Source organism: Pieris rapae, chromosome 21 (genome assembly GCF_905147795.1).
Source record: "Pieris rapae chromosome 21, ilPieRapa1.1, whole genome shotgun sequence".
Lineage (NCBI taxonomy): Eukaryota > Metazoa > Arthropoda > Insecta > Lepidoptera > Pieridae > Pieris > Pieris rapae.
In genome coordinates, this window is record NC_059529.1 from 7,327,462 (window position 1) to 7,354,660 (window position 27,199).

Below are 27,199 nucleotides of genomic sequence, written 5' to 3' on the forward strand. Positions count from 1 at the left end.
GCACTGAATAAGTTGAAATAACGGAATTATAGCTGTATTTTAACCAGAAATTCTGAAATTCGATTTTATTTTGCAATTATTGTAGAAAAAAACCTTTTTAGACACATTTTACGTTGCAATTTAGCTAATAATAAACTATCTAAATTTTTCTCACAGTTAGATTTTATTGAAATGCTGCTCCGAACTAAGCTATTCTTTTTGACAAAATTGCGAATGTTTAGTAATTTTTTTTACCATAGACTGAACTAAAAATATCAAAAATACTTTTTTTGTTTTATACGTCTTAACGCTTTGATTTAATTTAAATTATTGAAGCATTGAAATAAAATGTAGAATATATTAATAATTAATCGAAGTTTTTCAAAATTTTTCTCACAAATGCAACATATTTTTTTAAACTATCGACTTGCGTCTTTACACGGGCTAGCTAACTTAGAATGACTCCATCTATTGGTGACCACATTAAAGTCTAAGCCCCAGTTTGAACAGACTCTTTCTTAACTTTTTTTTATTTATGGCAATAGTTATAATTTCGCGTATACTTTATTTATTTGTTTATTTTACACCAATAGAATATTGTATCGGATTATTTGACTAATAAGGTTCTTTTACTAGTAATTTTTATTTTTAGGTCGGTATTTTCCATTATTGTCATATATGTATGAATTATAAAAAATATAGCTTGTTACATATAATGTAGATATGGCATTATGTATGATGTGATGAACTTTAGTAAATAAATGTATGTAGAATGTATTTTATACAAAATATGTCACAAGCTTTTTCTAAAATAAGTATCACGGTGAACTTAAATTTTACCTACAAGAAATAAAAATAATTTTGAACAATGTTTTCTTTTAAATTCATCACCCCACTACCTAATGTCAAGCTTGCTGGGTGCTGGATAAGTAGTGTTTAATCATGTACCTTTAATATGCCTTTAATTTGTGAATGATCTTTGGGTTCGGAAATACTTCAGTGGGCAGCTGGTTCCACATAGTGATGGTGCACGGCAAGAACTGCCTTAGAAAACGCTGAATTGTGTAATGAGGAACGTCGAGGTGATTAGGATGGTGTTTTGTATTTGCCTTGACGTCCGATAATGAAACTCAGCTGCAGGTATTAGACCGAATAATTTCTCTGAACACTCTCCATGGTAAATGCGGTAGAAGATGCAGAGAGACCTCATTTCTCTACGCAACGCCAAGGAATCAAGCTGCATGGAAAGTGATTGGTTGTCGACGATTCGAATCGCTCTTCGTTAAATACGTTATTAGATAACCTAACGTTAACCAACATAGAAAGTATGTTGAAAAACTACTTTATATGCATTTGTCGCGTTTCTGGAACTGCTACGGTTATATTTATACAAATCACAGTGGTTTTCTAAATTTATTATGATATCAATGTAATATTCTGTAAAATAAAAAATCCAACAAACAACGTTTTGCTTTGATTTTAATTTGATAAGGGTAATATGTGAACATAGTGACAAAGTGATTCAAATATTACTACTTCTATTATATTATGAAACCATAGACAAAATGCAGTGACCATGACGTTTGTGTTGAATAGCGGTCACGCTATTTTACACAAATTAGTACTTTTTGGCTTTTGTGTACAATTTGATTGCAGTATTATTAATGAACTTTTCTATAGCTGACTGGATATTTATTTTTCATTTCACTAGAAAAAATCATTAAAACAGTGCTTTACGATTCCTCAGCGGGTGCTTTAAATAGAAGAGGATTTTATTGTTTAAAAAAATACCTTTATTTTGGAATATAAGATCATCAAGGTATCACTTATTCCACGTCATTAAATTTGAACCTGTAGGCATCCCTACTCATCGGCAAAGAAGACAGAGGGTGTAGGCCGAGAGAAAAAGCCGGCGTAAAAAACTCTCGGTACTCTTTTAAAAAAGGAAATCATCAAATAACATTTATTTTAAAACAAATATAGCAAATTAATTAGAAGTGGCCTGCCCAGCACTAGTCCCAGGCCTCTTTTTCCAACTAGATAATCGCTAACTTTACGCAGCTTTTCTTTAATGCATTTTAACCATTCCTATTTACCACTACAGCAAAAAAATATAAGCGAAATACTGAATAGTTAAATTCTATGTAACGAATATATGCAAAGTATCATTTGAGGAGAGTGCCTACGTCTGGCTATAGGTACTCTCGGGTTGTAACTCGGACGATTTAGATAAATATAATTCATAACAGCTTTTCTCGTCTGTGTGATATTTCTTTGCATTAACAGTGTTTAACACCACACTTCAACTCTCTTTTCGCGGTAAAAGACTTTATCCCATTAAAATCAGTGTTTCAGGCGTGAAAGCCTGACCCATGGGCGGATCCTGTATTTGGCTCTTACGACGAAATTGACGCACACGATTTCTCGTGTCACTTGGTAACTGGCTTGGTATTATGCACTTCTTGCACTCATCATTTTTATTTATTGTTTTCTTTTCTTACTAGGGTTGCCTGGAAGAGATCGCTTGTTAGCGATGTCTTTATGTATTCTTTTATTTTTGTTTCTTTGCAACGAAGTGTAAATAAATAAATAAAATACATAACTACATTTAGTTTTTCAACTACACCGACCAGAAACAAGACGGGGTCTTACTCCGATCCGTCCTGTAGACGCGCATCGCACATGAGATGAATATCCAGCATTGTTTTCAGTAAGGACCGGGGGCACTGTGTATCATTTGTCCATGGGCTGCAGCTCAAAAAACCCTTAAGTGGATCTGCTCCTGGACAGACAATTATGTTATTAAGGTTTTAATTTCAGAAAAACAACTATCACCAATTTTCATTAACTTCGCCTATTCAAGCAATTACAGTAAATTGTTTAATTGTTCAATAAAATAGAAGATGAATTTAATTGCACAGTACTTCCATTAGATGAATGAATACTTTATATAGACGTAATTTCAAATAAGTAAATCAATCTCAAAACTTAATTTATTTATTGGTGCACAGCCGGGGATCGAACCAACAACCTCAGAAATGAGAATCGCACACTAAATCACTAGAGCAACACTGCTCGAATTAAAACAAAGGATTCAAAATTAATGTATCAAACCTACTAATTGCTACCTTTATCATCAAATAATATGTTGTTTGTTCTACAATCACATTTAACACTTTAACTGCTTTTCTGGGATCCGAGTGGAGCGCGGTCAGCAGCAGCATAGCAGCGGTGCCGCCCACTCGAATCCGTTCCGTTCATTTTTTAAACCAATGCCACGCTTGCCCTCGGATCCGAGTACTCGGCACCCAATGTGCTGTATGCCGACCACTCAGATCCGTAAAATGTACGTTTTTTTAATAATAATAATAATATACATTCATACATATTTTCAAACATTCATATTTAGTAAGCATTCAATGTGATAATTTCCTAGTAACCCTTTCTAAAAAAACATTATTAGCAACAAACAAAGAATAATCTCGTCCACAATTACAGTCTTTCTTCCATCATTTACCTTCAAGATAAGAAAAACTACAATGATAAATAACAGTTTATTAAATAAACATCTTACACACTATAATTGGTATCAACAATCCAGCTGTATTCATTGCAGCGGAATTACAGTCATCTGTGAAACATTGGCAGACGGTTTCCAGATGATCTTCGTTGTCTGCCTTATAACAATCGCGATGATGCTTTACCCACCCACAACCACGCGTCACTCTCACTTCAGTATCATGGCCTTTGTGGAGAACTGGAATAAATGATATAATAAATAAAATAATAAATAAAAAGTTTCTTTATTTGACCCAAAACAAATACCACATTACACATATTACAACATTCATTGTGGTCAACCTTATATTTAATATATATCTATGAGCACTAGCGTTTAAACTAGGCCTAGCCTGTACCTTAAACGCTAGTTTCTTCCAGTGTCATCAAGAAATTGGCCAAACTGTTTGCCATCGGACGTTTATTTTTGTTCATTTAACCAAATGGAGGTGGAATCAAATTTAAATTGTTGTAGTTAGTTAGATTGGTGTAAGTGTGAACTTCGACAAAATATTTTTATTTTAAATCTTGTGAATGAGTGAACTTGGATATGAGATGAAGTTAGCATCGTTGTTTAGTATGGAAACTAATATTTATTATAAAGATTGTATTTTTATATTAAATTTACAACAATATATTATTATTAAGTCTGAAGTAAGAAATTGAAAAAGAAAAAATTAAAAACCTAATTTTATTACTTTTTATTAAGAAACAAGTCTTCTACTTCATTATATTTTCGAGTTTTTAACCATTCTTCTAGTTTTTTTTAATAGGATTTGGATTACTATGGCGGAGAACTGTGCCCCATCTTCCAGGTATTATACATACAGTAATCAGAAACGAGACTTGGCTTAGAGACTTGTATGTCCAATACATTTATGACGTAGTTAAACATACATAGAAGCTTTAATATAAATTTCAGTAATAATATAGTGCCCTAAATACATCGTTTAGTAATGTATAAGACGAAGCAATTACGCATTCCGTTTGTTTGCAAACATCTGGATCGTATCGCGCGTCTGTGATTGGACTAGACATGCTGACCATCAAACGCGCCATCGTTATATTAAAACGCACAAAGAAATTGCTGCAAAAGAAACAACGAAAATAGTTTTTTTTTAAATATAAAAGGGAGATAAACCTAAACCTTAGAAAATTGTCTAAATATTGGTACTATACAAATACGAAAAGTGGATGACACCTTAAAATGTTAACACACAGTCAACGATCACAGTCCCTGGGTCCAACATATCAATATTTTTTTCATTCACTTACATTTTGATTAAAATATATTTTACTCCGTACCTGATAATGGAAACTTTAATTTTTAACCAAGGTCTGACGTCAGTCGTACGTTAATTTGGCTACTAGACAAGCCTCTTTTGTTGCATGAAATAATGTGTTTAATCATTCTTAGTAAGTAAGTAATTTCACTTTATTTTTTTAGCCATTTTTAGCCTAACCTAACCTAACCCATAGCTATTTACATAAATTATGGGATCTGATCGAAAACCCGGGCTACAATTTAAACCACGCCTGGACGCTCTCCTGTCGTCTTCCAAACTAGGAAAAATCCGGGGAAACCCGGACGGATGGCAGCCCTAGGTTGAATGCCTATACATATTTTTGTCTCTTACTTGTCTGAATAATCTTCCTGCAGAACATTTGTTCCTTGGTCTGACCCCGAGGGACTTTCTGCTCACAGTTGGTGGTCTTTAAATATCGCTGCACACTCTCCTTGTCGTAGATATTTGGTTCCAAACACATTGAATTATTTGCACTGTTGCACTCATAACAGCTGATTGCGGAACCTAGGGCAGATATTGCACCATAAACAAAACATCCACAAAAAAGCGGAAATAGGAACGTCAATCAAAATCGTCAAACTTTCTCTATACAAATTGTATGAAAAAAAATTTGAGTTGTCATATGTTTATTATTTTTATATAGATTCGACGATTAGTTATCGGTAAACAGATATTTTTAGTTTAAGTGCCAACTCTTTCTGGAAACAAAACATAATTATCGAATATTTCCCAGACATTTTTGCGAGAATTTATATGTATTCTGTATAGTGTCGGCTATTGTTATTCGATTCTATTTGATCGTTCAAACTTTTGTTTAAATAAATAACCATATTATTAATAGATAAATAGCACTGTTAACGGGATGTGAGCAATGATAAAACTTCTTAATTCGTTTGTATAAATTTCACAAGAACCATGGCTTTTAATATTAAATATTAAAAACGAAAAATAATAAACCGCTTAAATATAAGAGTTTTTGGGGTAGACTCTTGGGACGTGGGTTTCAAGTACACTGGCCCTTATTAAAGATTCAAGGTGGGGCCTGGTGATAATACAGGTGACCCCACAGCTGACACTACTGGCTCAACGATAAAGTATCTATACAGCGAGAAAATGCTGCTGGCGTTAAAAGTATACTGCCATAGGGACCAAACGTTAAACCATAATTTCTAAGACTTTTATTAATTATTGTTATATATAATATAGATAAAAACGTTGTCAAATTCCGAAAAAAGGAATACTTGATCGTTTAATTCTCGATTTTATATTTTATATTCCAAATTTTAAAAAAATATGAATTTGTTTCATGATTTTATTATGAACCGTAAACATATTGTATATATAAATTACTTTTGGAAAGGTTTAAATGCGCATGTATTATAGAAAATAAATTTATAAAATTTAAATAAATTAAAACACTGGTAGCACAAAACTTACCAAAGTCGAAAGACGCAAACAGAATAGTCACACATAAAAAATTTAAAAACATTTTGAATTTGCACGATTTTCGACCAGACCTATGGTCATTGACCAACAGACTGCGCACACGCAGGCTTCAATAAAGCCATTAGTCGACAATAAACATCCTTATTCTGTAAAGCTTTACAATAAAAGTCGGTCACGCCAAGCTATTACGACAACATAAGCTAAACTTTTCAATGCTATATCGCGGTAAAAAAAATCTGTTGAAACAGAATACACCTTTGATAAAAAGATACCACTCGATATAATTACGCCTGGTAATTTAGATAGAAACTAAATTCAGTCATTAGTTTTAATTAATGAGGCTAACTAAAATTACGACTCCATCGCTCTAGATTCACAACCACAATGCGAACATTCATATGTCAAAATCGTTGACATTGACAGATATACTATCTGAAGTTGAATATACAATTAGATTGGTAAAGAAGAATTTTAATTTTCTCTGACACCATAAACAATTTCACAGCACAGATTATGTCCGGTTAATTTTAACGATCAATTAGTTCTCATAAAATATTAAATAAGATTCTTGACTGGTTTTCTTTGAGATAAAAGCGATGTTTGTTTACATTTTAGTGATAATCTTTGGCGTTTAACCTTTGTTTAATATGTTTGTCTCGGTTGCTCGACAAATGATTTGCTTTCTTACTAGTAGGTTCGATTCTAAGTATTTCAATTCCGCCCCCCCCCTTACCTCATTCAAGCATTATACACATTCGCTTGAAGTTCCGTTCAGCGTTAAAAACGTGGATTAATCATTATACTATCTTGTTAGTCGTAAAAGTTACCATTAAAGAGACGATCTAAAATCATAAACCGTAATTATAGTAACAGTAGTACGAGTGTGCACCAATAGACTTTGTCCATGTGCGCATTTAACAATCGCTCGAACGATGAAGGAAAACATTGTGAGGAAACCTACTTGCCTAAGACCCAAAAAGTGGACGGTGTATGTCAGATACATGCTGATAAACTACTTGCTTATTATACTAGAACTTTTAATTCGATTCCTGATTTGACAATTTCAGTGTTGCAACGTTATGACGAGTAAGAAATAGTGACGTTGCGAAATTATTGACGGAAACGGAATATATCCGGATCGATTCCTCTGGTTTATAGTAGTTTATCTAAACAACTACTACTTCAATAGAAACTACGTATATCAGGAAATTAAATATTTCGGAACGGATAATTTAGTTATGATGGTCAATTTTATTAAGGATTTGAGAGTTTTCTTAAATAATTGTGTATTATTTTTTAATAATCTATTATAAATATTTATTAGTAATCATGAAGAATGAGACATGAGACGTGAGAAATAAAACAAATAGATGTATAATTTTATCAATCATCGCCGCCATCGCTAAGTTATCACTGTCATTTTCTGTAACATTTATTATTAATGTGTCTCTGATATTGTCAATTAACATATCTAGCCGTCTCATTTTTTCCTCTTCTTTGACAACATGGGATACGCATTTAGATAGGGTTCAGCTCGCAATGGTAAGGGGGCAGTCTTAAAACCGTGATCTGATGTGCTGCCATTTCATCACAGCGTACTTATTAAAAGACTCTGTGTACATCACTACACTTTTATATGTGGTATCATTATTTTACAAAATGACAGTAGCTAATGTCAAATCAGGAATTGAATTAAAATTCGTGGCAGATACAAAAATCTGAGGCAAGTACTTAAAAGATTAAAATAAACAAGAATAGGGTTTAGCTAGATTATTTAATTGCGGACAAGTCCTTACCAATTAGTCTTAAATGAAATAAACACGCATCTCTCAACTTTACCTAAATAAGATTAATTGAACCTACAATTAGTGATAATAACGTATCTGTTGATAGCACAGTTACTTAACGTATTAATGATGAAAGTTTTGTATAGAACATAGCTTTGAATATTAGTGAGTGACAAGCTTAAAACAATTTCTAACCTATTTTAGTTGACAAAAGAGCCTTCTAAAAGACTAATTATCATTTGTTTTTTTATTATTCTGTATTCCATATAAAATGCAATTCAATTAAGTAATAAATAAAGTTATAAAACTATTTTTTATCCTCTCCAACCAGTCATACTACGAGTCGAAATTTGTCGAAGGTGTTTTTCAATATTAAATCCAGGCCAAAGCTACTACTTACTAAAGCCGATACTAAAGGTAAGCAAAATATCGTGAGAATGCTGGCATGCTTTAGAATAGTGTTTCCCAACCTTTTTCGGACGTGCCCTCAGCCTTTCTAATATACTTATTATAATGTTTTCCATGTAAGGTTTTAGGAAGAAAATATTGAATACATAATGAAAAACTAAAATTTCAAAAATTGTAAAAATACCGAATAGCCCCGATTAACAGTTTGGATTATCGAATTGGCCCCCTATGGGGCATTTGCACTAGTTGAATAAAAAAGTCGACGGCGTAAAGGCAAGAAAGACTGATCACCTCCGATGTTTTGTTAGGTTAGGCCTAAAAGGTTGTAATATCGCTAGTATGTTATTTATAATATAACATATATTTATAATATTTAATATAGCAAATAATAATTTGTAATATGTTCAACGTGGACTCTAACATACAAAATTGTTGCTTCTACGTGTCATTCATGAGAAGGAAAAGGATCTTGTGACCATCAGTCTCCTTAAATTCTTGAGAACGTCCGTTTCCAATAAAATAATTTATCTAACAACGTCTCATCTTACCGTCTGGTCAGGTCACTGACTTGGCTAATACGTGCAAATCTCTGAACGATATTCAATGGGACATGGGGAAGACATTTGGATGATCGTCTTTTGTTTACAGTGCCACGTAACAGGACTAATAATGACTTTTTTTTAATGTATGTATTCTTTACTTGAAACGTGATTGAAAAGAGTCTTGGTTTCTCATTAAATAGAAGGCAATGGGCGGGGCATATAGAAATATATACAGATGGTGGATTTTAAAGACAAAGGAAATGACCTTGGGAAAGGAGAAGACGGAGCCCTAAATGAGGTGGATAGAAGATAATATAGAAGCTTTAGCAGGAAATTAATGGAGAAAGAAAGCCATGGTTAGAGATATTTGAAAGGTGCAGGAAGCCTTTACCCGTGAAGGAGTTCCAATCGACAGTAGTAAAATAAAAAATGTATGTAACAAATCTAAAATGTATAGATACATTTGTAAAGATTGGAAATAAACGGGCTTTATTATTTTTATAATTTCCCGATAATCTAAATCAGTGAAACCACCACAAATTTCAAGATCTGTTTTAACAAGAATATGTCCAATAGAAACGAAGTTTGTAGAAAATCTAGAGCAGCGCTTCGTGGGTATTTTTGGAACTAAATGTACGAAGATGCATATTTAGGATTACGTGTACTCATGGAATATCACAAACTGTTAAAAATCGTATGACAAAACACGAACAATTGACGAAACTGCTAAGATCTCAGAATCAATAAATTTTGATAACGAGATCCCAAAAATCATTTCAGTTAAATTCTTGGGGTAAGATTAAGAGTCAATGCATACAACTAAGCTCATATATACGTCATATGCGATTAAGGGAGACACCGTGTATTTAAATCCATTACATTTTTGACGTACAGGAGTCAGAGCTAGCGAGCCTAAACACTTATTATTTAAATTCTCATAGATAAGGGTGGAAAATGGAACTAATGTAAATTTAAATATTCGTATTTACGAACTGAAACTGAAGTTATCTGTATTTACAAAGGATCAGTCAAATAAGAACTGTAGACTTATAACAGTGATTGAACTTTTCGTTTTCAAATGACAATATATGTATATTAGAAGATTATTAATTAGTTTCTCATATAACAACGAATTCAAAAAAAAACTCAATCAGCCGCTGAAATACAGTGCAGCTGACAACAATCGCCAATCTACCTATCGGTGACCATTTGTAAACAAAATGATCATCTTACAAAATCGATGAAAACATACTTAGCTATTATGGACTCGGCAGTCAGCACTAACTTCCGAAAAATAGCCTGATATGATCATCATATCTCGTATATAAATAAAATCATTACTCTTTAATACAATTACTTCTCTTGACCAATCAAAGAAACAAAAAATATTATCATTTCTTGCTTTTTCAGTGATTTAAATGTCGGTTATATATTATATTAAAAATGTTACGTAAGAGAAACACTAATAAGTAACCTATTCATTCTTAAAAAATCATTCAACCCCATAACGCCTTATTAAATTATAACACAATAAGTTCTGTAAAATTGCTCAAAATTTTAAGCAGGCGCAAAATATTTTTTAATTTAATTATTCTGTGATTCAATTTGTGAGTCGTCTAGGCAACTACAGGTTACAACTTGCAACACTGTTGGTCTACATGATATAGCATTAGTATATAACGCCAGCAAGGACAATGGAAAACCAGAATTTTTCGGTTTCAGAGCTATGGAAAGAGGACGAACGGAGGACACAAATAAAAGAATTGAATTAATCTAGATGTTTGCTGTATCTTGATATGAACTTCCTGTGGTTGTCCTTACTATTGTGTAAACTAATCTCAGACATAAAAGGTTTTAATTACTTGTTTATGTAATACAGAAGATATCAGATAAATGCGAACAAGATCTTTATATTACAAAGTACGCTTTTGTTATCTTAGGTAACACTATAACAATATCTTTTATATTAATGTGAAAGATATTTTAGATATTACCTAACATAATTTTTCACACAACCCTTCTACCACCCACTATGCAACTTTCCTAAAAAACTTGGCGATTAAAAAGAGTGGCGGAGAGTTTATTGCCAGTTCTTCTCTTCCGTTCTACGCCCTTGATTTGTGAACTGGCATTAAATGTAAAAATTAGAAACATTTAATCTATATTTCTTTTTTGACATTCATAAGTGTACATTATGTTACCTTAATGAATAAATGATAATACAAATGCTGCCATAGATAGGTTAATATATGCAGCTATCTCTGGGCTGGTGCTCCCAAATACCAGCTTCTTCATTTTGACCAAATTCAACAAAGGGCTTGAGGAATTGTCAATCTCCAACGTATTACTGATCGGCTGGATTCTCTCGCTCTACACAGAGAGATTGGGTTTTCTACAAAGTGTAATTTGTAATAATATGTTTGTATGTAAGTGTAAGTGTAATATGGCGAGTGTTCTGAAGAGTTGTTTGGGTTGATCCCTGCTATCTCCTTTCAACAGTTCTGTAATAGAGATGTATTGTATATCGTGTGACAACCCTAGCACAAGTATCTGAATGTAGCGCGGAAATGTGCACTTGACACAAGATCACAGATAATACAGGAAACCGCCGCCCCTCCCTCGCCCATCCTGCCAGCATTACAGGCCTACCTGATTACCTGCAGGTACACAGGTATACAGTGTGTGGTAAAACCACGGGAATCGTACAATGTATATTGATTTGAAAGTGGACAAAAACATGGTAAAATAGCATGCATGGTTGGCCGTTGCTGCTAATAAGGTTGCATATTTTACGAATTGCTTTGTTATATTTCAATATTATTGTCTTGTTTAAAATATACAAAATCGGTTGGTTTTTAAGGGGTGCATAGCTTTATGCCTTGATTAATTATTTCTGTAAAACTAAGTAAATTAACTGCATTTTTTTATTTAATTGTAAAGTTTATCGTACCGATAATATTAATGAAAACATTCGTGCTTGTTCATCCTTAAAGAATGCATTTTTATTTATCAGAGTGAATTTCATTGAACAAATTCAATTTTTGGTCTAAATCTTATGTATTTTTGCACTTCTTCCTTATCATATACAATTTAATTTTTCTATTGGTTGCCTGTAAGAGATCGCTCGAAAGAGATAAGACAGCCAGTTGCCCTCGTTTTTATTTAATGTTAATTGTAATATATGTTTGTTCAAGCAACGAAGTGTTAGCAAAAAAAAAATATTATTCCTTTAATTATAAGTAAAGCGATACAGATAAATTGAACATCATTTAATTAATCGGTCAATAACATGGGTGAGGCTATACGAATCAGCTCTATAGCCATTCTAAAATTACGCCTTCCATCACCATATTAGTTTAAAGTTCTACGAATTATTATTATTAAAGTCGACTTAGGGTCCTTCAAGAAAAGAGCGTACAAATTCTTATAAAGCCGGCAACGCACTCGGGAGCCCTCTGGTATCAAGAGTGTCCATGGGTGGCGGTAACACTTAACTCTTACCACTCTATTACAAATATTTTAACTTTATTGTTAGCAAAGAAAATAAATCAGAGGCGCTGGAACCTGATTCGGCCTTCAGATTTCTGTATCTGTTTCATAATTTCAATCAATTAGGCAAGTAGGTGAGCAGCCTCCTGTGCCTGACACACGCCTTATTGGATCTAAATCGGTCACGATGTTTTTCTTCACCGTTCGATTGAATGTGGCTCGAACCTACGACCACAGAGATGAGTATCGCACGCTGATGCCATTAGGAAATCACTGCTATATCTGACAATATGTAATTGTGTTCATCGGAAAAGAATTTAACTAATGTCACGATGTCAGTCAGTCTCTATCTCTATGCTGCATTTTTAGTCATATTTGGCCAACCATATTCTGTTTGACCGGTACGGATGCGGGCATTCTAGATACTGGGCATGAGACAGACACATGTGTATCTGTTTTGGGAAGCATCACATTAGTTATATCTAAAGTGACCATTTATTATTTGACTCAAACTGGGGCATTGGTTTAATAAGGCCAAATTAGTTAGTTGGCTTAAAAGTTATGAATCACAAAATATAGGTACACAAATGTTTAGTTATATTTAGCAGAAGAACAAATTTGTTTTAATTTCGTGTCGATTTCAAATATGAATGACACTCTGGGCACGTTCATAATATACTACTAGGGCTCAAATTTTCACGCAGTTGAAAACGGGACAATTTTTCGTCCCACAGTTCGTTTCGGGGACACTGGGACTCGTAATTGGAAATAGGGACAGTCCCGTTCAAAACGGAACGTTTGGCAGGACTTATAATCGTTATGAGTTCTATTTAAATAAATAATAATAACAGCTTCTTTAACGGATGTACAGGAAAATTACACTATTTACAAGTTAAATAAATTAGTATTTTATTAATTATTTAGTATTGAATTTTCATTATATTCTTAGTTCTATCCGACAACTGAAATAAACTTGAAGAAGCCTTGAAAAGGAACTAAATGAATTGACGCCGTCGATTGCAATTAAAGCCGTATTATCTCCGGGAGTCGATCGATGCCATCCAAACCTAAAAGCAGGAAGCATCACAAATGACACAATCCAACGGGAACTTTAAAAATAAAGTAATTTCCTTATGTCAATTGAATAAGTGTAGTAGATTTACTTGTAGATAGAAGTCGGGCGCTAGTTTCAGTACCGTATAGAAACACGGCCAGTGCGGTCTTCATCGGTCACAACTGGTGCAATCCTGATTCAACTGACATGGGTGTAGCCGAGTGGTGTGTTTTTGTCGTCCTCTGTAGTCTACTACAACAAGGTAGGAGTTGAAATTCTTTTTTAGATTTTTGAAACACTTGATAGTTTTTTTAAGAAACCTTTGAAACAAAATTGTATTTAGAGTTGACAGTTATCTTTAATAGAAATGCTACAATTCGTTCAAGTAGAGCGATATTTATTTAATTCTTATGAAGAATACGCACGATTAGCAAATTTAGTTTCAGGTTTAAATGTTAACGTGTGATACGCCAACCAATCTAAAAAAAAAAATTAAATGTTATCATTATCTTTACATATAATATTGTTTTATAATTTTTACGTAAAATGTGGCCCATTTGAACCAAAACATACTAGATATTGCTTGTTTTTTATTTCAAATACGAGTTCTAATGCATAGCCAATTTTAACTTGTATTGCAAATGAACAACGATGGTCAGATGACGCTTCTTAAAAGCGACGCATAGGTAATGTAATACAAACATATATAATTATTTCTGGCTATCATAATATTCAACACTATAAATGAAAACAAGAATCTTCGAAATCATCCACCAAAACTCACCACCTTCACCACACACTCAATCAACCACCTCTGCGACTCCTTCAAACTTGGCGACGCCTCTAAAGAATGATCATGAACAATCCCTGACAAGGTCCTCTTCTGTGCAGTAAATTATTTCAAAATTTAGATGCTCTTATAGGCCACACACGCATCAGCCTTGCTGTTGGTGTGTAACTCAAATTCAAAATAACTTTATTTACATAGGTAAAGAAGTACATCTATGAACGTCAACAGAAAATATGTTTAATTGATTTTGAATTTACATTAACTACCATTTCGAAACAGCAGCCAATAATATAAACAATATGTATTTAAAACTAGTGCAAAACAATCCTACGGATTACGATCATTTAAATAATCGTCATATTTACTAACCTAAATATTAATAATAATAATAAATTCAATGTGTTTATACCCTTAATAACTTTATTAAATATTAAGTAACGACTGAGGGCATGAGTTATCGATATGTTAAACGCTATATTTTTAGGTTTGCGGTTCGCGATAGGGATATTTCAAGGACAAAGAGGAACACTTGTTGGTATATTTAGATGATAACAATTTTTATTGTAATTGTGGATTTTACTTGTGAACAGTAACGCTATTAGTAGATTCCTCAGATTTCGGATGCTGCTTCTTGATTTTATTAATATAGGTATCAATCTTCTGTGCTCGATTGGATATTTATTTATTTACACTTAGTTGCCTTATACAAAAATATACATATACTTTACTTATACAACATGAGTTATTAGCCAACGGGCGGTCTTATCGCTAAAAAGCGATGTCTTCCAAGCACCCATTATTCGGAAAACAGACACACCTACAGAGAAGAAAATAAGAAGTGCATAAATAATAAACAATAAAACAAAAAATATCAAATAGTACCTATACCTAAAATAAAGTATAATGTAAAAAAAAATGGATGAACGATCATATGTATAAACAAAAATGTAAAAGCTAATCCAAGGGTCAATTAATACTATGTGGAACCAGCTGAAGTATTTCCGAATCAATACGACTTGGGGTCTTCAACGTAGCGAACCAATTCCTATAAGGCAGCTACGCGCTTTCGAGCCTTCTGGCAGTGCGAGTGTCCATGAGCGGCGATGTCGCTTAGCATCAGCCTCTTGCCCGTCTGCCTCCTGTAACAAAAAAAAAGAATTATTATTAATGTATATGTAGCTAATTACGAGGGAAAAGAAAAATGATCAAAAACTAGATTTTTAAATAAATATTGTTTGATCTAAGCCATAATAAAATAAATAAACAAAAAGCCTATTTATTTCTTGTAAAGAACAAGTAAACTTAACTAATTACATATATACATATTTTTTAGAAAAGTGAATTATACTCATTTTTTTCCTTTTTTTTGTATCTCAATTATTGACAAACTATGCCATACATTACAATAATTTCCTTCACGGGATTCGAAAGCACTACTAGTTGAGAGTACCGCGCCTAATCACCGAATCACACCGCTCTTTCTTGATCAATATTCTTCTATATCTTTGAGTACTATGCTTAATCGGGTGTTTGAACCCCGCTCTAGCGTCAATGGATTTTTCTTATTATGCGCCCAATCAGTACTCACTATTACAGTGACATAGTGTTTTACATATACATATTGCAGTGTTATAATTGATAGTTCAAAGTCTTGTTCTATTATTATTAAAATAAATTGAAATAAAGTGGATTGTAATTGATTGAAAAAAAAATCTTTCTGTGTTTTCCAATTTTTGTTAAACTGCTTAAAACTTTACAATCCGACATTTTAATTGACACTGTGGCATACTTGATTACGACTTTAGCATCTTTAATATATTTGTGTTGAAGGTAAATAATGATTTGTGTAATAAATAAATAAAAATAAATCAATGGTACAACTTTGTTAGTTCTTAATGATCATTTGTCAACCTAATAGGAAAGTACGTGATCAATTCAGGTCAGTACCTGTGCCTGAAACACACGCCTACTTTATGGGTTTATGGGTCTAAGGGAAGTATTCTTTCCTCACGATGTTTTCTTTCACCAGTCGCGCCAATATTAAATGCGCACATATGTTTCAACGCAGAATGTTGGTCGACCGGGGATCGAATCTACAACCTCAGGGATGAGGCACGCTGTCACTAGACAACTCAGATTATATGAAATCTTAAAACAACATTTTTATCACTAAATATATGCATCTGTAAGTCTAAATACCAATTGGATTTGATTCATGCCTAAAATAACCATTTATACTTTGGCTCAAACCGGGAGATTGGTTTAATTCAGGTCAAATAATAAGTAGTAAATGAAAAAGAAACACTTTTACAAAGATATTTGTTTAAAAAAAGTAACAAATCACAAAATATGGGTACCCAAATGTTAACTTATATTTATCAGAATAACAAATTTGTTTTAATTTCGTGACGATTTCAAATGAGAATAAAACTCTTGGCACGTGTTTTTTTAAAATAATTTAAGGCAGCTTTATTTTGCTTTTGAAAACGGGACAATCGCGGCCAACGGTTCATTCCGGGGACACCGGGACTCATAATTGGGAAAAAGGGTCATGTTCTTCATGCCTAGCGTTAAACCTCGACTCTCTCTTTTAGATGCTCTCCTATTTCCACATCCCCGATTGTGCAATTGTCAATTTTCATATCAAAGGAACTTACCAATCATCACATTAATCTCAATAAATTGTTACAGGTTTAGCAATAACCTGCTACCAATGCAACAGTCACAATGACTCGCGTTGTTTAATGGAGAAATTGCCGGATTCGTTGAGACTCCCCTGCGGACCCAAGGACACAATGTGCCGGAAGATATCCCAGGTTGTCGAGTTCGAGATGAACGGGATGCCTCCAGACAGCCGTGTGATCAGGGGGTGCGGCTGGGATGACAGTAGTTATAAGGTATGCCGCCTTGAAACTATTTTGGAATTGCAAACTAAAACATGTGTGATTGTTGAATCAATAAGTAAATGTAGCAATGTTGGCACAAGACATTATAATAATAATAAATTCAGTTCATTTCCATTTTAGTCTTCTAGTGTATATGTGTGTCATTTTTAGACAAAGGACTCCTACAAATCCTGCCATTCCTCTATGCCATGTACCACCTGTTGTTTCTTTTATTTGGCCCATCCACCTTCTAAGTGGCCTTCTTTCTTTTCCGTTTGCTGTACCTTGGGCACTAGTTTAGAAGTTATTTGAACCACCTCTCTGTTCTCTGCACAAGACATTACTCACGCCAAGAATAAAATGAACATAAACTTTTTTTGACTGTTTGAATCAATAGCGGAAAAACGCTTTTATGTTTTATTAATTTTTATACATTTCTATTTCTAGATGTATTTGTAAGTTTAGTTTACAAAATCCATAAATATTTGCTTATCAGTATTTATTATCACAAAATATTGATTAGACATATTCCCATTTGGAAATCTAGTAAATAGCACATAGCAAAAGTAATACAAACAATGTACTAAAGTTCCTAAACATTTCAATTACAAAACAATATCCAAAAGAAACTTCGCACGAACGCCGCATAAAATTGCATGTCACATCTGTTTTATCATCATCAATTATTCCAGGGTCGTTGCTACCAGCGCTCCGGTTTCGGTGGTAGACAAGAAGTATGCTCCTGCCTCGAAGACGGTTGTAACTCCGCCTCTGTACCAGTCGGTGCCACAGCTCTGATGCTCATCACATTAGCTGTATTACGATTTTAGATAACGCATCTTGAAGCCTTTATGCAATGTGTTCACATCTAGGTTAATTAGCAATCACTTGTAAATAGCGACTAATATAGTTGTTAATGGACATTTGTTGTGTTTATATAAGTTTATTAAAAACAGTTTACTGATGCCCTCTTTTATTTATCTATTTAAAGGTAACAATATAGGGTTGGGCAAGCAATTTTGATCCTAATAGTCTATTTGGCTCACCTCTGTAAACCTCTTGAATCCTGTTACAAATCACTAACTATCTCAATTGCGTGTTTCCGTTGGAGCAAACGAGTGACATCCTGGATTATCTGATGACACAATGTTGGATTTAGGACAAGCTACCCTAGATGCATTCGGGGTGCAGTACAGAGAAAGCGTTGTCATGAAGTGGGCTGTTTTTATAATTGTCCTTTTTGGACTGTATCAAAACGGTGAGTTTTTTTATTTATAATTACTTTTTACGTGAATATACATTGGAAGTATTTTACCGGTAATACGTATAATACGGGATAAACATTGCTTTTTAAACGTAAGTAATTTGAGTATGTTAAACAAATCTTTTAATGCTGTTGGTATAAAAATAATGGGATTTTATAGAAAATGATTTTCTATAATAATAAATAAAGTCTGTTATGGTATTGCTTATTGCTTCTGCTATTAACAGTAAGATATTTATAGATTTATTTGCTTTTGTGTCTGTACTCTTGAATCATTTATATCGTTATCTCAAAAATAAGATTGTCTGTTTTTTAAAGAAATTTAGTTCTTTTTAGCTGCAAAAAGAACCGTTTTAAAGTTATCATGTATTGCTAAGGCGTAGTTTTCTTGTGTGTATATCTAGCTGTGTGAAGAGACTTTTCTGCGTCATATTTAAGGCAAATTTTGACGGTAATATATTTCCCAATTGGAAGTTATAGAATAATTAATGGATATTTTTACAGGTTTAGCGATATTGTGTTATGAATGTAATAGTGCAATAAATCCGATGTGTTCCGCTGCTGTTCTACCTGATTCCTTGAAGAAGAACTGTTCAGATCTGGACAAAGGAGTTACGCATACTCTCTGTAGGAAGATCATTCAACATGTGGACTATGAGACAAATGGGCAATTGCCCATGAGCCGGGTAATACGGAGCTGTGGCTGGGATGAAAGCCGATACAAGGTTAGCTTCGTAATATTAATAATAAATACACGTAAAGTTTCCGTGTTTGTAAAAATATTTTTCGTAAAAAATCACAGTTCAAGTTTAATACAAATCCGATTCAAATAAATTCTAAATTCCCTTTGTTTTAAAAAAAGTCAAATCATTTATGTATTTCAATTAAGGCTATTAAGTAGTAACCTTTGAAAGTCAAAGTAACTAGTTAAAATATAAAAAAATACCCTTCCAAAGGTAGTTTCATATGGTGAAGAATAGAACACGAAACTCCATACTTACTCTTTTCAAATAGTTTTCTAATATTTTTTATACATTGATTTCATAATTATATGTGAAGACCATGTCCGAAGAACAAAAAATATAAAAAGCGTAACCTATTTTTTTTCTAGAATACCTGTTACAATCGAGCTGGTTACGGCGGCAGCCAAGAAGTATGCTCCTGCAATGAAGACCTCTGTAATAGTTCTTCGAAACTCACCGCTTTTGGGATACTATCTATTGTTTTCTTCTCTTTTTGTGTATTACTAAATAAGCTGTAATAGGTTGAGGAAAAAATAGCGAGTATAGCTACGCAGAGTCGTAGTTTTTGATATTTTGTGTCGCAATAATGAATATTATTTATTTTTACACTACGACTATTACTGCCTTGTAACATAACCTAAAATTATTTTTTCAATTCGAAGTAGTTCCAGGTGGAGGTGTTCAGTCAAGCCGTTGCAGAGTAGTTTTGACTCTGTCAGTGTACTAGCAAATATACTAAATGTTTAATATCAATAAACTTAATATGTTACCCAGTTCCAGAGTTTACTAAGTTGTTTAAGTTTTGCAATACCGAGCTTAAAGTTTATAAATAAATATTTAGAGAAATTATATTATAATAAGTTTTATTTATTTCATCCGTATTTTGATAAAGAACATATGTTTTCTTAAAATCTGACACCGTATGTTCAAAGACAACTTCCGGCCTGGTAAAATTTCATTGCGAAAGAGACTTAAAGAATGAATTCCCAAGTTTTATTATATGAATTTCTAATAAAGCGTGCATATTGGAGTGCATTACAATAACTAAGATTCGTCGTATACAACTTATTTAATTAATATTATATTTTTAAATCTACGTGGTTTTACAAAAAAAAGTTGGCAACATCAATTTATTTGGTTCAAATCGAAATTGCGTCTTAAAAGCCTTTAAATAAAGTTATTTTAGGTCCAAAACGGGGGTTTAATTTTCCCCAAACAATAGAAGAAACCTTCACGAAGGTCGCATATTGTCAACAGAAAAGAAAAGCGTTTGTCTAAAACAAATGAACAGAATCATATGGTGCTTTTGAAATATTTGGCAAGACACATTGAACAGTGAACATCGGAGAAAGAAAAACGACCATGATAATCACATTTTGCATAAAGAAATATAATTTGAATTAATAGATATTAACAGTGGCTCATACAAATCCAAATCGTGTACAAATCTAACAATTATTTATAAGATTAAAGTTTTTTTAAAGACAGTTACATTGACAGACGAAGTTTTCAATTCATAGCTAATAAACTAATATTATAATGTATTAATTGTGACGGTCTTCAGGCGGGGTTCTAGGATTTATAAAAAAACGTAAGTATAAAAACCTATAAATATTCCTAACAATAGAAATATAATTTCGATTGCACAGTAGTTATGCTAAATCTAAAGTATATATTAAAATATTAAAATCGTCTTATTATCATTGCAAAAGTCAATATTTGAAGGAAGGCACCATCTAGATCAAGAAGCGCTTGCGTCAAAGTCGATCGTTAAAAGTTTGATTATAAAAATTGTATTAATGTTTCAGTGTATAGCCAAATGCAAGAATATGGTGGTGATAAAACTATTGACCATCGCGAAGGCACTGAGGGTAGGGACAGAGGGCAAGAAAGCCTGCATGGAAAGCATTCTTATACCGTGATACAGAAACACTATGGTCAGTGAGCTGCGATTCAATTTAGTTTTTTCGTTTTTCTATGTGACTTTTATTTAATTTTTTCATGGTATAAAATAAAACATTACGATCTCGATTATTCATCGGAACTGCATCCAGTTATGACGAAAAAATGAAAATTATTACAGCGGAAACATTTTTTATAAGCAAGTACAGCTGTGAATGAACTGGTTCTATCAGAATTGAGTCTAGGGACGCTAGGTATACAATCTTCATTACGGTTTTGAAGCCCGATTCGGCCATGGTGACCACTCTATTAAGATCGACATTTATGTAGACATGTATGTGCAGAAAACTGTACCCCTTCTATTTCATAGTCCTCATTCACAGTGAGATGATGTTCTGCGACTGACTAAATTTTCTTACTTAGCTACCATTGTAATTTTTATACAGAATCGACCTTCTTGTATTTTTGGTCTCTCGGAGATTAGGACCTCTATGGGCAGACAAATACTACATCAATCCAAGAGTATCAATACATTTTTGCTTTACGAAAAAAAAACAACTCAACTTGGTTTCAGGTTCAAAGGAAGGTGACAAAACAAGCTATGGCAGAGTAACGACTGGGGGCTATGACTCTTCTAACCAACAGTGTCAAAACACTAGGTATTACTTTTATTTTATATGAAAATAATTAAAACATTAATGCCCTTAAATGAATGTTATTTTAGATACATCAACTCGTCAGTGCCTACGTTTAGCTCTCCGCCACATTCGCCATTAGTTGGTGTGGTATTTCATCCTTCCTCGCCCAACTACAGCCGATCAACCATGACTGAGCATCTAAACCCTGATAGAAGATCGCAAAGTGCATGGTCCATCTCAAACCAAGAACCTATTGGTACAGGCGCTAAGAAAAAAATAGTCAAAAGCCACGAAAAGCGAAACGTCTGCAGTGCTGATCCACGATACCACGAAAGATATAAAGATACCAGTACCGAAACGGAACCGAACAGAAAACATGATCGCAATCTAAGAGCTGATTCTACAACGAGTTTGGATTTCTTCGCTGAAGGTGAGCGAATGGTATCGGAGCTTTGTAATATACCTGATCCATCAAAAAGCGATCTGAATACTAAAAATATTCAAAAAGGAAGTCAGCAAGAAGATGACAAAAAATCCAGTGGATCTTCAGAAACTTTGCTGACGGCTTTAGATAAAATTATTATTCATGATCAAATACCTGTGCAAATAGTGCAACTAGCAATTGAGGCATGTACTGACGCTGAAAATATAGCTATCGCTCATCACAATCGTCCCTGTTTTAAAAATATACACTCGATTTGTGCAAAAACACGCTCAAATGTACAAAAACCAGACAGTGCCGTTGCTAACTTGCATTCTCAGGGTATTCCGTGGGTAATAAAAAACTTTATATTTTCTTTTGTCAGAATCTTAGATGGTTGGAAAGGCGTGAAAGAACTACTAAGTGAAAAACATGACAGTTTTTCTAGAATTGAAAATAAATATTATAGTCCCAACATCAGAGAATGTTTTGTTCAATGGCAAGCAATAACAAAGGAAATGCTAACTCATATTTATAAAACCTTTAAGTGCCTTGATCAAGGATTCACTATGGAACAAAAGAGTTTTACACACAACTATTATGCTACGAACTCAGCAGCGCCTCGTCATCAAAATCAAGGCAAATTTCAACCAATTAAAACGCATGTAAGCACCCCAAGAACTATTAATACTTCTCCACAACCATATAATACTGTCCAACCTCCATGGATGCAGAGCCAAAATCAGCCACAGATTCAAAACTTCAACGAGAATCCATGGCCATCTAGACCAAACGTCAGCTACAAAAAGTTTCCAGTTGTTCCACCTCCAAGTACACAGAACTTTTATCCTTTAAATGACCAAAGTGAAATAGATTATCAAAAGACGTCGTACAAATGTGAGCCCTATAACGTAAGAGAAGCGAAGCCACGTCAATCTTGGACTATAACAAACGTTCCAGACTTCAGAAATTTAGACAGCATGTGTCACACTGACCACCGAGATTTGTACACTCAGCTGCGGCATAAAATGGATGCAGAGCTTGGCAAAGCTCCTGGACAACCAATTTTTGGAGCTATGCCTTGTGATTTAATGCAACGAAGAGACATGGAATTAAAGGCTAAAATGATACCTTTAAGTCACGTAGAAAAAACTTTAATACCTAGTATGGCTACAGCGGCTGACGTAAAAAACTATGTACAAAAGAATAACAGCTGTGGTGACACAAAGGATGACACGGATTTTTTTGCGGCGTGGGGTCAGATGGTACAAAAAGAATCTAACGACTTTTTAACTCATCACAATCACAACATTCAAGTTCCATCTAATGTTGTAACGCTCTCGAGCAATATCTCTGGCCCCGTACAATTCATTGACAATGAAAACGATGAGTTCCATGAAATGTCAAAAGTTTATATGAAACCTGGAAGTTACAAGGTCCCTATAAAACCAGCTGATCCAATATCCTCATTCTCCCAAAGCGGATCTCAAGAAATAGGCTTTGACAGTGCGAGTACGATAGAAGATTCTTTAAAAATAAATGGCCAATTTTCACCTGTCACATTAGCTCCTCAGCCCAAATATAATATCGAATCTTGGCCATGTTTGATACCAAGACGTGCTGATGATATCTTTAACGAAGAACAAAAGCTTCGGAATATGGTACCTCCATTAGAAATGAGAAGCGTTGATTGCCTCGATATACTCAACTCCATGACATCGGATCGCGCCTGGGAGGCTGCAAAGCAATCGGCGCCTAAACTTATGGATTTTCTTCATGACGACAGTAAATCAGACACAGCAAGACTATACGATGCTTTAGGTTTATGTACAATTGACGAATTTTCAAATGATGATAAGCAAATGCATATGAATTTTGAGAAAAATGACATTTGGCCAATAAATTCATCCTTCAATCAATATATATCTTCTGGATCACAGTTATGGGAACAAAATGTTGTAAGACATGATTATAATCAAAGCTTGTTCAATGAAGATATTATAAAATTTTCCGAAACTGAACAGAAAAATGACTTTGACGACAACATTCAAAATTACGTAAACAAAAGAAATGAGTCTAAAGAAATGAAGTGTGCTAATTTTGATCAAACAGGGAATTGCGTCAGAGATGAAAGTCATAAGAAATTTACAAGTAAATCGAAAGTGGGAGTTTCCGGAATGTGGTATCATCCAAAAAAGAAGAAGCCCATACCATCAGCTTCAGTAAAAAAGTTTGAAATCATAATAGCGAAATTATCCATGCTTAACGAAGCCTCATTTATTCAGCATGATATGGATATAAAAACGGTATGATAATTACAATTTTAATAGCTTTAGTGCCTATCTAGGACAAACCGTTAGCAGCCTTAATTTGATATTTGAACTTAATTACAGTCATAATTATTACATTATATTTTTCAATGTTTTCCAGGCACCACGATTTTATGAGGTCGTCAAATATCCGATGTGCTTACATGACATTTTAACTAAATTGAAAAACTCTTCGTACACAGAAATCGATCAAGTTATACAGGATTTTAGAAGGATTTTCAATAATGTTAAGCTTTATCTTAAGGTAGTTTTATTTACTCATTTTATTTAATCATAAAAATAAATTATCGTCGAGGCCGAATACGAAATTCCACCCGTATCACCTCGTTGTCCGCCGTTCCAAAACTGAGCGTTTTTCAAGGCAAGTTTTGCCATGCACCATCAATATGTGGAACCAGCTGCCCACTGATGTATTGTAAAACGGGACTGAGGTTCACCTCATGCCCGTGTTTACCCCAGTTCGATAAAAAAATATTAAGTGTTTAGAATTTTCTAAACCTACATAGGTATAATAAAAATAGTTAAAAAGCAAAGTAACGATGAAGCGGGAAAACCACCAGCTCGCCAATTTGCTTTTATTACATTATGTTTGGGAAAATCATAATTTAAACTATTTATGTAAAAGCTTCCATTCTTTACAGAGTTATCCGGATACCACCATGAAAAAAAATGTTAGTAAAGTTGCAGTTGAATTTGAAAATCTATTGAACGAGGAATTTCCAATAAAAATGGATACAAAGAAATCTTTAGATGAATGCGATACTAATAAAACACGTGACAAAGACAATGATATTAAACATAATCTTGAAGACATTAAAACAGACTAAGTAATTTTTCAATTGGGAAAACCCGAAACAAATTGTAGTGTTCATCTATCCAGGTATACCGTTTTGGAAAACGTTTTAAGATTTTCTTTATTTATTTACAACTTTTCATCTAAGCTTGTACAATATGTAAATCTAAATGATTTAAGAACCATCTAGTCACTAATTATTTTTATACAAATGTCAGTGAAGTTATCAGAACTAAATGCTAGAGGATGTAGAAATTCTTGCCAATATTTTTTGAGTGGATTTTACCATCCGGACAGGGATTAATTTCATTTCTCTTAATTGTTCTTCTCTTTCGTCATTAGATTTTAATTTCGTTTTATAATTATTATTATACTTATTATCGTATCTCTATTTACTTAATACATTTGTTAATTTTTAAATGAAAATCAAATTTAAGTTGCATTAGCCGAGTTGTTTGCTTACAAATTAGTATTCCATGGTTAGCTTAGCTGAGATTATTACTATGTTTATATCTATATCTGTGATGTATATTTAGGTTAAAGATGAATTAAAATCGCAATGTACTATGTATAAGTTGGATTAATAACGTGTAAATAAAGATACAAAGGAATTTTAAAAATGTGACAGTTTTTCGCTTTTGAGACTGGAAAGTATAAATTCTTTCACGTTGTTTGGTTTGTCTTGAAAACTGTTTTCTATTTGTTTGCATTGCTCTTCGTTGGTATTATTTTTTAATAATTTTTGATTGAATTTTACCTGCCGTAGAGGTTAAGTGAATCTTCAGGCGTCTCTTTCGGTATTTGATTGTCATTGTATCTTTGGGTTGGTCAAAATTTTAAAGACGTCGAGCTTGTTAATTTTAAGTATTCATTAAGTCATGATTTTATTATTTAACTTATTTATCTAAAATTATGGCAAGGGACTCGTACGGTAATAAATGAGTGAATTCGTAGTTTTTTTTATTGTTAACGCATTGTTGGACGTTACCACAGCTAAACTAAAAACATTACAATTTTTAAACCTTTATCACTATACAAAGTATCTTTATATTCTATTCGTAATTGATGCCAAGCTAGTAGGATTTTCTATGAAAAGCACGTTTAACAGCTATTTTTCCTATAAAATAATGTGATTATTGTTGGTTGTCAACCGTGCAGTTGTCTTAGTCACCGATTAAAAGTCGCCAAGAGAACGCAGCCTGCGATACAGTTAGACAGTAGACAGTAGCCTTTCTAAAATTCTTAAACCCTACTTAGCGTACAAAATTTTTAATATTTAATAACTGGATTCGTTATATAAATATAAATAAAAGGAAATTGATAACCCACAGTTAATTTGTAAAATGTAATAAAAAGTTGAAATTAAAGTGTATTTGAAAATGAACATTTTCGAATAGCCTAAATCATCAAATTATTTCCTGGTATCCCACGTTGGAAAACACTGCGGGGAACATATTTTGGTAGAATGTCTAGTATGTATAGACACAATGAAGAACAAATATGCGCAATAAATTCTCGGTTTTATGAATGATTGTAATTAGACTGTCATGCAGGAAATGGAAGTATATTATTTATCTGAGGTGTGGACGGCTCATAATAAAAAGCCTATAATGAAAAACCTTCAATTATTAAACACTCTAAAATGAAGCAATTACTGAAATTCTTCTACTACCGAGAAAGATAATTTTTCAATGATGTATTATAAGCCGTTATGAAAGTCGCTATATTTGTATTATCAGTTTCCTGTCAGTCATAAAATTTATATATCTCGCTTATCGTTAGCAGGACATATGAACCACTAAAGTATTACGCATCTTTTTTATAACATAAAAACAATTTTAAATTTACCCACAAATGTATTAA

General features: G+C 33.2%; 2 protein-coding genes and 1 long non-coding RNA gene across 3 annotated transcripts; 2 read left to right on the top strand and 1 right to left on the bottom strand.

The window, feature by feature from the left end:
• Nucleotides 1–3,519: 3,519 nt before the first annotated feature.
• On the bottom strand, nucleotides 3,520–6,808 carry LOC110993888. Its single transcript, XM_022260289.2, has 3 exons — nucleotides 6,282–6,808; nucleotides 5,175–5,348; nucleotides 3,520–3,736 (listed from the first exon to the last, which is right to left on the bottom strand). The coding sequence occupies exons 1-3, from the start codon at nucleotides 6,331–6,333 to the stop codon at nucleotides 3,537–3,539; spliced, it is 426 nt and encodes a 141-aa protein (XP_022115981.2). The 5' UTR covers nucleotides 6,334–6,808; the 3' UTR covers nucleotides 3,520–3,536.
• Nucleotides 6,809–20,601: 13,793 nt separating this feature from the next.
• LOC123690115 lies at nucleotides 20,602–21,813 on the top strand. Its single transcript, XR_006750922.1, has 3 exons — nucleotides 20,602–20,843; nucleotides 21,061–21,189; nucleotides 21,729–21,813. It is a non-coding gene; the product is annotated as an uncharacterized LOC123690115 (long non-coding RNA).
• A 39-nt stretch (nucleotides 21,814–21,852) lies between these two features.
• LOC110993920 lies at nucleotides 21,853–26,273 on the top strand. Its single transcript, XM_022260341.2, has 3 exons — nucleotides 21,853–24,519; nucleotides 24,644–24,787; nucleotides 25,185–26,273. Exons 1-3 carry the CDS (start codon nucleotides 21,853–21,855, stop codon nucleotides 25,368–25,370), a joined length of 2,997 nt encoding a protein of 998 aa, XP_022116033.2. The 3' UTR covers nucleotides 25,371–26,273.
• Nucleotides 26,274–27,199: the final 926 nt, after the last annotated feature.

Coding starts and splice junctions, on each gene's coding strand:
- LOC110993920 (XM_022260341.2), top strand. CDS start 21,853: ATGCCCTTAAATGAATGTTATTTTAGATACATCAACTCGTCAGTGCCT. Junction 24,520..24,643: donor ATGATATGGATATAAAAACG/GTATGATAATTA, acceptor AATGTTTTCCAG/GCACCACGATTTTATGAGGT. Junction 24,788..25,184: donor ATGTTAAGCTTTATCTTAAG/GTAGTTTTATTT, acceptor CATTCTTTACAG/AGTTATCCGGATACCACCAT.
- LOC110993888 (XM_022260289.2), bottom strand. CDS start 6,333: ATGTTTTTAAATTTTTTATGTGTGACTATTCTGTTTGCGTCTTTCGAC. Junction 5,349..6,281: donor GTTTGCGTCTTTCGACTTTG/GTAAGTTTTGTG, acceptor TATCTGCCCTAG/GTTCCGCAATCAGCTGTTAT. Junction 3,737..5,174: donor CAGGAAGATTATTCAGACAA/GTAAGAGACAAA, acceptor CATTTATTCCAG/TTCTCCACAAAGGCCATGAT.